We start from the raw sequence: 12223 nt of genomic DNA on the forward strand, positions 1-12223 counted from the left end.
CCTTGAGGTGGCCCCAGTGTCAGGAGAATAACCATGGCATGGACCACAAGGATGTGCATGGTGGCTGTTTCCCCACTAGTCCAACGAAGGAACACCTGATCCTGGGACTCTGACTGGAAAAAGCCAGGAAAAGACAGGATGAGCAAAGGTGGGGAGAGAAAGGAGAACATGAGAACGGACAACTTTAGCCAGACCATAGTTCCCAATATCACCAGCAGTGGCCACAAAAGATACTTGGGGAAAAGTTAAAAAGGCTTTTTACAAACACATAGGCTTGGCTCTGATACTGTGCCACGATCCAATTATTTTCAGATCAGGGAATTCTTGAGCTGGATTTGGTTTATTCAAATTGAGTAACACATAAAGGGCTTCTGTTTTGTTAACCTGTCCAGTCTCTGTGAGCTGCTGAGGCAAGGCAGGAGGCACTCACCCAGCTGTACACCTCCTCACCCTCCTTGCTCTGCCGCATGCGCTTGATGTAGCGGGAGAAGATGGAGAGCAGAGCCACGAGCACCGCGTCTGACTCAGCACTGTAGGAGAGCTTGGAGAACAGGTGGGACATGATGGTGGAGCGCTCCACGATCAATCGGGCAACATCCTGCAAGGGAAAAACATCCAGGAGGTCTTTACTGCAAAACACAGCCAGGTGCCCTGGTTTCACTGCACTGTTCTCCAGGTTCTATCATCAGCCCAGTAAACGCCACTCTGGAGATCAGCTTGTGGAGTCAAGAGTAGAACCGACACAAGAGGGACAAGGCCAGTGCTTTGCATGCATCTTACAGTGTCCCCAGTGGAGCACAGGTGCCTTCTGATGCAGCCCATTAAAGTAAGCATTTACATAGCATTTCTCTGAAGAAAAAGATCTACTGACGCTTACCATTTAACCTCCTCCACGTATCTAAACAGATCTATGGAGGCACTATCAGCACATGAGTCTTAAAAGCAATGAAAAAAGCACCCACGGAGAAAAATGAAAAACAAAATCATTATTAAAAAAAAATCCACCAAAAGCTTTTCTAGAAAGAAAAAAACCCCCATAAACAAATAAACCCAGAAATCTAGTTTTGGTTATAGGAGAGTACATATCTACCACTAAAGTTCCTGATTTCCCATTCTCTCCCCAAGCACGTATGACTGCAGGTTTAGCACCTGCTTAATTATGAAACACTGTCAGGTGATGGGATTTCCATCAAACCACTATCCACTCTTGCATTCCCCATTCCAGCTGATGGGCTGTTGGACTGGAAGTTACTGCTCTGATACCATTTCGTTATATGAACCAAAGACACAGCTTGCCTTTAAACCCATACAGAAAGACACAAACATGCAGTTATCAGAGTAACATGCTCCCCAAAACTCATCCTGGTGGTACAGCAAGTCCCTTGCCTACCACTGTCCTGGGACATGCCACGTGTCCCCCATGTGATCCCTCCCCTCACCAGAGCAAGGTCGTTGTGCTGTCCCTGCTCCTCCACTGGGGCGTGCTGGGAGAGGTACACCAGGTAAGCACTGATGGTCTGGGGATCTGTCTCCATGTGGATGGCCTAGAACGAGAATTCCTTTCATTAGAAATCAAGACTTAGTGAAAACAAGCACCAGCATAAGCGAAATTCTTCTGCAAGCATATAAACATGTCAATATCGCAGCCAGATCCAATTTGTTTCGATCTGTTTCAGCAGGAGTAGAAAAAGAACAAGCTGGACACTCCTTCCTTCAGCTGCTTACACCCACCTGCTGCAAGGCCAGAGCTGTCGTGGCTCTCACACTGTCAAACAGCGGCAGCCTCGGGAGGTCTCTCAGCAGCCACTGATATCCCTGCAGCAGCTCAGAATCACCCGAGTCTTCTTCCATGGGGTGATCCTTCTCCTCCCCATCACGCATTCCTCCTTCCGACAGCACCAAGGACAGGCCCTGCACAAGTCACACGGATGTGGCTGCTGCATTTGAAGCCACAGCCACAGCTGGACTGTGAGTTTCAAACCAGTGAATATAACAGAAACCTGCTTCAAACACCACAGAACGATCCAAATGCAGCACAACAGGTTTCATCTCATTTAATATGTTTTCTTGACAGATACCCTGCTTGAAGTTTCAGTCTGAGCATGATCTTTCTGAGCTCCCTGCAATTGTCTTTGCCTTGACTATGCTCCAGAGCACCAGGCACTCACTCACTCCCTCTCCCCACAGAAAACAGCCTCTGCCAATTACTCTACACGGCACACAGTCTCCTGAGTCTACACCTGAACTTCACAGGAAACAAAGCAAAACCCAGCTCTATCTTAAGAAAAAGTACAATTTGGCTGTTGAACAATAACTTCTGAGCAGCAGGGAGCAGAAGTGCATTTGATGGGGTTGGAGATTGAGACGAGTCACTGAAGGAGGATGACATGAAACAATTTCACTGTGTTGGCTCTGGACTCAAGATAACCTAGGGCTCTGCCCTGGGCTTCAGACAGACCCTAGCCAAGATGATTTGCATTCTGCCCACCTTCATGGCCAGGACCCGGGAAGCCACCTGGGAAGAACTCAGGCGCCGCAGGAAGTAGTCAAGCACCTCACAGGTTGTCTGTTCATCTGCTTTGGGTCCCAACAGCAAGTCTTGCAAGCGTCCAAGCAACTGCCTTTGTTTCTGTTGTCTCTGCAGAGTGAGAAGTTGGCCTGTCCAGTGAAATCAAATCTGGGATGCACAGGAAGTAGGTAACAGAAGGGTTCCTCAAGAGATTGCTCACCTGGCGTTTCTTGGCACGCTGGTCCTTACTCTCACCCTCCTCTTCTTCTTCACCCGAGGTCGATTCATCAGCAGCATCATGAAGCAGGAACTCACAAAGGCACTGCACGGGCAGGACATCCAAGGAGCCCTCGCTGGACTGAACCAGATCTGCCAGCCATGGCATTGACTGTGATGAGGCCTGGGAAGGATGAGAGTAACAAGTTCAGCAGAACACAGATGCAGCACACTGATCATTTAATTTCTGAGCAGCAAACCACCTTCCCCTGAATCTCACTTAGCTTCCTTTTGCCCCTCACTCTGCTCAAGTTTCAGAGGCGAGGGATCCAGTCCCACCACAGCCCACCTGTCTTTGAATGATGTTGAGAAGAAAGTCAGGATGGCGACTGCGACACAGAAGGTGGCCCAAGCGAAGTGACTGGTTCAGGCTTTTCACCTGCTCCAGGACATGTGGTGGAGGTCTGCGAGGGGGGCCCCTGTCACAGAAACAACAAGTTATTCACAGGCTGACAGACTTTGGTGTGATGAGGATCAGTCAGTTCAGTAGTGCATGAGGGGGTCTATAGGAAGGTGGCAGGCAGGTTGGAAACAGATGATCTTCCAAACCAAACCATTTTATGATTCTGTGATCCCATGGGCTACCACACCACAGGGTTCTTCTTCCCCACATCAACCACCCTGTTAACTTAGTTAACTTCTTCCCCACATCAACCACCTAGTGTTAACTGGGATTTCATGATGGCACCCGAATGCAGAAGGCTACTTACTGAGGGTCCAGACTTGTCAGCTGGGACAGCAAGAGGCTGCTGCTTTCTGTAATTGTTTGTTTTGTGGATGCAGCAGCCAGATGACCCTCAAATGCAAGAATCTCTTGTTTTTCTCTCTGGGAGATTTGAAGTTCACGATTAATCATCTCTGTGCGTGTCTCCTCATCCGTCAAGGTACATTGAGGATAGGAATAATTACTGAGAAAATAAGTTTAAAAAAAGGAAATGGTTATCTTGTTCTATTCAGAATTAATGAATCACAGTCAGGAAGAACACAGGACCTCAGCTCTGATAGACAATGTAGAAAAAAACAAGTAGTTTCTCAGTGGAGCCAGGAGACTGAGACCTTCTCAGCAAGGCACAGCAGTCATCCCCTTCCCCCTTCTTCTCAGCTTTATTCCCTTGCTTATAATATTTTTGTCAAGGGAAGGCACTTTTCCCACTCCAACTGCAGTGTTGATGCCAGTTTATTTTACACTAGTCCCACTGGAAAGGAAGGAGTCGCATGGCACAAACTTAATTCAGAAATGTGTGTTTTCAGTGGTCTATCTGATTTATGTAGAGATTTAACCATACTAACTTGGTCATGACCATTTCCATGAGCATCTTTAGAGAGGGGTACTCCTCCCATGCAGCCAGACCTGCAGCAGAGAAGAGAAGGACAATCAGGAATACAGGATAAAAATAGAGCCTTTATATATACTCTAACACATTGCAAGGTGGGGAGACACAAACTCACTTGAGAATAGCTCATAACACTCAGAGCACAAACAAGGTGATTCCAGCCACATGCTGGTCCAAATCCCACTTCCACACATTTTTCACCCACAGGGGACACACAGTTATTTAACTGCAGTTACCTCACCAGCCCAGCATAGGCCTTGCACACAAGCAAGCAGACTTCTGCAGAAAGCACCTTGGCCAATTTTTGCAGCAGAACTGGTGTCCTGGGAAATGTCCACACTCACCAATGTTTTCAGGATTGAACGCTGCCACTACAAGCAGGAGAGGCCAAGCTTTCCAGTAGAGAGTGGAAATAGCTAGATTTGGAGGCTGGTACCTGCAAAAGCCATCAATAGAGAGAAGTGGTCAAGTTGGGTTCCGTAAGTCGACCTCAAGTCTGCTTTTCTCCTTAATCAAGTACTGTTTAGATTCAGTCATGCCATTCAGTGGTTTTCTCAACAAACAAACACACACACATACACAAATAACCTTTCAGGAGGGACAGCAGGATTTAGCTGAGGATTTCTAGGGCAGAAAGGTCAGTGCTTGCAGAGCAAAGTACATTCCATGACTCAGGTCTTGATTGCTCTAGAGAAACACCCATCTGAACACGACCCTGAAAAGGCTTCCTCACCATTTTGTGATTACAAAGTGTAATAGAGAAAACATGTTAAAATCTGTGAGCTGGGAATGTTAGTCACAAGGTGAAAGTGAGCTGGATCACAACAAGATTATCTCTGTGATAAGTCTTACCCTGGGGGTAGCTGGATATTCTCTGGATGGTGATAAGTGCACAGATTCAAGACTGCATCGATCAGCTGGATTCTTTCTACCCTCAGGACCTCGACATCTGGAGGAGAAGAAAAGACTGAACAAGTTATTGACCTGTCTACCTGCCTGAAAGTCCTTCAAGAAAAGCATCACAGTGTAAGAAAAATTTTACTTCAAGCAACTATGTTATTGTGGGCTTGCTGTCATGGTATTACAGAAACAAAAAAAACAACATTGAAAAAGCAAAAACACTTTAAAAATCCTATAAGTCAATCTATAAGGATATGGAGCTTTTCAGCTGCAATCTGGTTTAAATTCTTAAGGGTACTTTTTTCCCCCAATGCATGCAATATGATACTTGTAACTTTTTCAGAACTTGGATACACTCCTTCAGGTAAGCAGCAAATCTGCTCAGAACTTCCGGGGCTCAGAGGAACTAAAAATGCATTTCAACGTCGTTGCAAGTTTTCAGACTCACTCTAATTCTGAGTCTGAAAACAAAATGGTGCAGGATTTAGAATCCTATATGAGAGGCTGGACACATTTTGAGAGGATACTGAACAGCAGGATCATTCCACAAGCACTGAGCAGTTCAGGATTACTCTTTGCCATTGGCCACTCAGCACTAAGAGCATGTCAGATGCTTTAGAATCAAACTCTGACAACACCCTCAATTCTGCCACAAACACATACAGCTCAGCTGAACGGACATATTTCACAGCAATGCAGGAATTTAGACAAATGCTAAATGAATTCATAAAAGGAGTGAAAGTAAAGACTGCTTTTGTAACTGCTATTCTGTAAGTGTCCCAATAATGGACTTGGGAAGAGTGCACAATTGGTTAATTAATTTAACTTCCAAACCTTCCATTTTTGCATAGCCTATAAATTTCATTTTACAGTATGTATGAAGGACTAAATTGAATTTAAAAACGCTGACTCAAAACTCTGGGTAGTGGTTCACAGCCCTTCATTCTCTACACAACCAATAATTTCCCAAACACTCCATGATACAAAATTAGTAACAGAGGGAAACAGTAAGAGAAAATAAGAAGCTTTTCTAGTGAGAAAGCAACAGCAGTACATGTCTGGCCCTGAGCCAAATGCTTAGCCATCATGACTAAAATATACTTTAAGTGATGCAAAGGCTCTGTGGTAGGTGGTAGGAGCTGTCTCAGCGCTGGGTGGCAATAGGAGGATGTGGAGACAGAAGCAAGCACTTGCTGGTGGGAGCTCTGTGCAGCCTCACCATCTGCTTGCACAGCTGCAGCCCTCTTCACCAAGTGGTCGGCGAGCTCCATGGCATCGGCGGGGCCCAGGGGCAGGTCCCGCGACAAACCAATCACAAGGATGCGCATCAGGGTGTCCTCCAGGATGGGCACCTCGGAGCACAGGCGAAGGAAGAAGCTGCAGGAGACACGAGACATCAATCACACTTCTTTGGACAGCAGCGTGAGGCCTCCCAGAACTCTCCACAGACCCTACAACTCATCTGAGCAGAAGATACATCACAGCTTAGTTTACAGCACCTTCCCTGATCTCCAGCTCCAAATGCAACAATATGAAACAAATTATTATTGGAGTATCACTCTCAGTGCCTTGTACCTCGATGCTTCAGCCTCCTTGAATCTGAGCTCCCCAAGGTTACACCCCAGTTACCCACACACTGCGGGGCTGCCCTCCTTACAACTACAGCGTCAAGATACAGAACAGCTTGGCACAGGGAACTGGAATGAAGGAGGAAGAGGAACAGATGGAGAGTGGAACAACACCCCTCAATTTTATGGCAGTGTAACAGATGAAGAAAATCTGAGCACAGTTCCAAGCCTTTCCAACACTGAGCTATAAAAGGATCACCAGAAAACACCCATTCCTCTGCCTTCAGCTAGAGCAGCTCCCCACCTGCACCCACCACAGGAGGGGCACGCACTCACTTGCGGTCACTCTCAGGGGGCCAGTTGTCCCATTTGTAGTAGGTTTCTGGCTGTTCTGTGAAGAGCACCTTGTGGAGGCTGTAGAGATGAAGAGGACAGTAAACATCATCTGTGAGGCTTAAATCCAGTCTCCCCAAAATCCTGCTAAAGCTTCCCATCCTACACATGAAGGAGCCTCCTCAGATAAGTGAGTCTAGCAACAGTAACCACATGATTCAGAACAGGGAGGACTGTACAATATGGGCTCTGGGCTTTTAGACTTTCAGTAACTTATCTTGCTTACTATTAATTCTGGCTTGAATGGCCTCAGTAATGCCTTGTGCCAAGACTCCAGGATACCACCTGACCTCCAGAAGACAGAATTATCTGTGGAGTCCTCAGCCAGAGAGACTGAAAAACTATTTCAGACAGAAAAACAAGGGGTCCACAGGGATTGTGTTTGGTCAGGTAACTAGAAATCCCCTACTGAGTGGATCCAAGCAATATAAATGAGAAATATTTTCCATTATCATATGTTTCCGGTAAGAGGAGGCATCTGAATGAATTTCAGAGAGAGATACAGCCCCAGCCTGAACCCTGCTAAAACTGTTTCTGCTCCCAGTCTGAAAATGGGAGAGAAATCTAACCAAACCCTGGCGTACACCTGGTTTTTCATAACACATCACAGTGCTGGGGAAGGGACTGGTTATGCACAGAGATGACCAGGCTGACTCTCACCAGTGCACATAGTCCTTTGGAGCCAGCTTGCTGATAGATGGAACAACTGTGTGCAGCCACCAGACAGCATCCCGTTGGATAGCAGCAATTTGGTTCTGGAACGAGCGCAGCACTTCCAGGTCTGAAAAACAGTCAGGTCACAAAGTACACACACGGGCCCCATCAGAAGCGTGGTGGTTTCAAGACAGTAACCAGGACTCTGAGGCATCAACAGTAAATCATCGAATCACAGAATGGTTTGGGTTGGAAGGAACCTTAAAGATTATCTTGTTCCAATTCCTGCACCACAGGCAGGGACGCCTTCCACTAGAGAAGGGGAACCAGAGAAGAGGAGTATATGAGAAAGCCTTGAGCCCCCCAGCTCTGACAACACATGTGCTTTGCTTTCTGACATGTGCTGCAGCAAAAGCCCCAACATGAAGCACACATGGATTAGTTTTGTGAGAAGGAGGCATGGGGGCAGTCATGTCAGTGCCACACCAAAGGCCCGTCTTCCCAGCCCCTTAATAATCCTTACAGCTGCCCCTTCAGGCTTGAGGCCCCTCCATCCACAGCTCCTTTTCCCCAGCCTCTCAGCCACTGCTTCCATAGATAAAAGAAGCACCCAGCCATGCAAATGCCACACCTCCTATCTCTGTCAGTCCCAGGATGACAGCAAGCTCCCAACCCTAGGGGCAATACTCCCCCAAAATCAGGGACAGATATCTACCAAGATGCCCATCCTCAGGGAGAACCTAGGTTCTTCTGCTTACTCTTTTTCTCTCCTTTGTCCCAAGCAATTCCAGCCTCCTTCACCTGGGCTGTGATACCAAGCATCATGGAGACAGCTAGCAGGTCGGTTATGTGGATGACAAACCGCTCCTTAAAATAGAGAAGAAAAAAAAGTGAGTTGAACAGCAACACCCGGAGCTGCCTTCTGGAAGTGTTTTGTCATCAAAAATGACGAACATGGATGTTTGGAAATGAGATATGGGAGTGCTGCTAAGAGACACACAAATAGTGACTCACTCAGACACCAAAGAGCAAAAGAAAGAATGGCCAGAAAAGCAGACAAAGAGCTCAGTGCATCACTGGCACATCCAGCAGCACAAAGGTCAAAAATGGTACCTTGAATTCCATCTCTGCATACAGGGCCTCCTTCCGTTCCTGCATAAGACCCAGACAGAAGGCCTGGAAGTTGATCTCATGTTTTGTCTGTTTGATGATCTCCCGCAGCAGAGCCCGTGAAGCTCGCAGGTAATCGTCCTTGGTGGTCAACAGGTCCTGGAACACCATTGCCAGGTACTGGGGCCACACAGAGAGAAAACTTTCAGTGTGCTGTAATGGGTCTGCATCCACAGAATGAAGAGACACAGGGAAACCATGCTGCTGGTATCCTGTCCTTCAGACCCCTGGGGAGCTGTAATAACGTTTCTCCCATGAAACTGCATTATCATTCAGAATGTGGGAGTCAGAAAATGCCCATTTATGTTTATTCCTACCAAGCATAATAATATAACTTCAAAATAGTATGATTCTGCCTGTGAAAAGATTCATCTGAGCCTCAAAACAACTAAATCTGTTGGGTGGGGTTCCAGGATCACCATCAGTCATCCAAGACACTGCACCTACCTTTGGAGCTTGCTCTGAGCTGTGCTGAAGCACAGTATACAGGATCTGCATGTTGTTGGGGTTTCTTGCATTTGATAGTTCATTGAAAATCACAAATTTAATGGTGGTGCCCAGGTTATCCCTGTGTGCATTCAGCAGCTCTCTGCAAGGGAAGACCAGAGATACCTGAACTGACATTTCAGTGCAGCTGGACACATTGTTTTGATTTCTGCTTGAAGTACTTAGCACACAAAAGTGAAAAGGATGGAACAGCACAAGTCAAAGGACAACATCAAAGGACTACTGAAAGACTTCCAGGACAAAGAAATTCATTTAAATGAACACAAGACACTCCATGCTCCAAGATGGTACTTGAAACCACTGTGCAGAGACAATGAGACTGTCAAGTACCTGGGCACATCTCCCACAGTGCTTTCTCTTCCCATCACAGACCCAGTCACTCACCTGATACACAGCATGTAGTGGTTGAGAAGGACTTTTGGCTTGAGACGAATTTTGATCAGGTTAGAGATAACTTCCATGTCCTCTGAGCTGTGGGTGTTACAGTTCATACAGACTGACATCAGCAAGTCCTGAGCTGGCTTGGTCAACTGCAGAGGGAGAGCAGAAAGACTCCAGCCACTTGCCATTACAGACCAGAAACGTAACTGGCGGTATGCAGCCCTCCTGGCTGGATTCCAGACCAGGGTTGTGCTTCAGCAGCTCCTCTCCTTACCTTTGGATTCTGCAGCCACATCTCCAGCCTCTGCACAGCCATCTGACGCACCTCTTTGTAGCCACAGGTTGCTGTCAGCAGCCGGAGCAGGTTCCGGGAGACATTGTCCATGGGCTGGCGCCGGTTGAGCTGGTCCCGAAGCATGTCCAGGACATATTCCTCCACACTCTCTGCAAGGTCTTCATACCTGGGCCACACAAATTGAACTTGACTCATTTCCACAAAAGCCAGTCCAGAGATCAGCACTCTTTCCTGTTTGCGGTTTGCATTTCAAACCAACAAAATCCACTCTTTTCTCCTGGAACCAGTTTTATCTGATGCTCAACATCCCCCAGCAGGTGCCACAGGAGCTCTCTGCCACAGCTCTGCAGGGTGGGTGAGCACAGACACATCTACAGACACATCTGCCACACAGCTGTGTTAGGAGAGGAAGAGGCACTGTACCTGGGCATGAGCTGACCCGCCTGCTCCGGGCTCATTTTCTCCTCTGCAATCAGCAGCTCACTCTGGCTGTCCTCCTCCTCTGTCATGGAAGGGTGTGGGCTACTCCCTACAAGAGACCAGGACACAGAAGAGCACACTCCATGAGGCAACTCCTCTCCCTAGAGACCAATCATGTGTGCTCTGGTTTGTTCAGCTTCTTTCAAGGATCCCTTTCAGCAAGACCACAGCCTCTCACACTGCATCCCACACAGGCCCATTTTGCACTACCCTCAAACATCCCCTGGACATGAAAGAGCCCCAAAAAGAAGAAAAGCAATGCCTGGAACTCAAAGCCTGGTCTATGTGACTCCATCCAGGAACAAACTATTCTCACAAGTCAATAAGCACTGCAGGCTCCATCCTCTCCCTAAACCTTTGTTCCTGGTTCCCAAAGATCTTCTTACCAGCACTAAGGTCCCCTCCGCTACGTCCAACTTCTCCATGCAAGAGCATGGTCTTAGGAGGCATCTTTGTGTTAAAAGCTGTCTGGATGTTATCCACAAACGTCTTGCAGTGAGGGCTGTCCACCCAGATGCGCTCCCCAAGGGAGTCCTCAATGTACACCTGCAGAAGGTGGCACAGGCCATATTCATGGGGTTAATTAAAGGAGCATTTGTGAGTTTTTATGGATTTCCAATATACAAAGTAGGAAACTAGCATAACCATTGCATGGATGAAAACCAGACCAAGCAAGTCACACAAGAGCAAAACCACAAACCATTACATCCCAAGCTCTAGTGAGCATCAACCCTTCCCAAGCAAGAAAGCTGACTAGCTTTAGCAAAGACTTTACAACAATTTCTAGCACCAAAATACAGAAGCTGGTCAGCTCAGCCTTTTTAAATTAATGGGCTGTTTTAATCCCATATAGAATAGAAAGCAAGGAGTCTCTGCAACACTTACATCAATACAGACTCTCAAAGACATCTCAGAAAACAGCAGAGATAAGGCAACAAACAACAAAGGAGGCCACAGCATTCCAGAAACCCATGGAGATTTTTCTTTAAAAGGATGGGCCCAGACTCCAATTTCTGTCTCCTCCAGCTGCATTCCACAGTGGACAAGAGGACACTGGCCACTCCCTTACCTACAGCTGTAATAAATCCTCTGCTGCTCTCCTACTCCAACACATCCACACTTCCCAACCCAATCTGTCCACCACTGCCTCAGTCCAGCAGAAGCCCCCTCAGTTCACCAACCTTGACAAAGATCTCTGGCCAGTTCTCATCCTCCTCGTAAGCTGCCATGAGAAGGTTGCATGCCAGGACAGACACAAGGCTGTTCCCTTTGGCTTTGAAATTGATGGAGGCATCTCTTCGGAGTAGGCTGCACAGCGCCTGGAATAACAGCCACAAAAAGTTAAATAATAAACAAGATACCTATTGAGAAAGCATGCAAAGAAGCTGCAGAAAGAGAAATACAAATGGCAGCAGCTTGCCACAGGGCTCTGGCATTTCCAAAGCCATGCAGATCATGCTCTGGCCTGAGACAAACTGCAACTCTGCTCACAGTTTGGCAACAATGATACATCAGTAAGCTCCTGAGTCCTCACCTCGATAACCCCTTCGGTGGCAAATATGTTGGGTTTGATTTTTGCCAGGTACATAAGGCTGAGGTAGAGCGTGGTGTCAGGTTTGGCTCTGTTCATCTTCAGCTGCTTCACAGCTCCACACAGCACCCCCTCAATACGGTCATCGTTTCCTTCTGCCTCTGCTGCCTCAATCTCATCCAGCAGCACTGTGGGGACGACTGCAACCAGCAACACACAGGCATC

At 47.2% G+C, this 12223-nt stretch overlaps 1 protein-coding gene across 2 annotated transcripts in view; it reads right to left on the minus strand.

The window, feature by feature from the left end:
• Positions 1–12223, minus strand: part of INTS1 (integrator complex subunit 1) — a 28462-nt gene that overhangs the window by 15115 nt on the left and 1124 nt on the right. For both annotated transcript variants that reach the window (XM_048320881.1, XM_048320880.1), the window contains exons 3-25: positions 12002–12198; positions 11649–11786; positions 10854–11013; positions 10411–10516; positions 9967–10153; positions 9696–9841; positions 9252–9393; positions 8748–8924; positions 8393–8501; positions 7641–7761; positions 6924–7001; positions 6239–6396; positions 4972–5068; positions 4464–4555; positions 4076–4136; positions 3496–3693; positions 3075–3204; positions 2730–2909; positions 2489–2638; positions 1732–1911; positions 1440–1544; positions 431–598; positions 2–113 (exon numbers count right to left, since the gene is read on the minus strand). In XM_048320881.1, coding sequence (XP_048176838.1) covers positions 2–113; positions 431–598; positions 1440–1544; positions 1732–1911; positions 2489–2638; positions 2730–2909; positions 3075–3204; positions 3496–3693; positions 4076–4136; positions 4464–4555; positions 4972–5068; positions 6239–6396; positions 6924–7001; positions 7641–7761; positions 8393–8501; positions 8748–8924; positions 9252–9393; positions 9696–9841; positions 9967–10153; positions 10411–10516; positions 10854–11013; positions 11649–11786; positions 12002–12198 — 3192 coding nt within the window. The remainder of the gene's footprint in view (position 1; positions 114–430; positions 599–1439; positions 1545–1731; positions 1912–2488; positions 2639–2729; positions 2910–3074; positions 3205–3495; positions 3694–4075; positions 4137–4463; positions 4556–4971; positions 5069–6238; positions 6397–6923; positions 7002–7640; positions 7762–8392; positions 8502–8747; positions 8925–9251; positions 9394–9695; positions 9842–9966; positions 10154–10410; positions 10517–10853; positions 11014–11648; positions 11787–12001; positions 12199–12223) is intronic.

This window comes from Corvus hawaiiensis, chromosome 16 (genome assembly GCF_020740725.1).
Source record: "Corvus hawaiiensis isolate bCorHaw1 chromosome 16, bCorHaw1.pri.cur, whole genome shotgun sequence".
Lineage (NCBI taxonomy): Eukaryota > Metazoa > Chordata > Aves > Passeriformes > Corvidae > Corvus > Corvus hawaiiensis.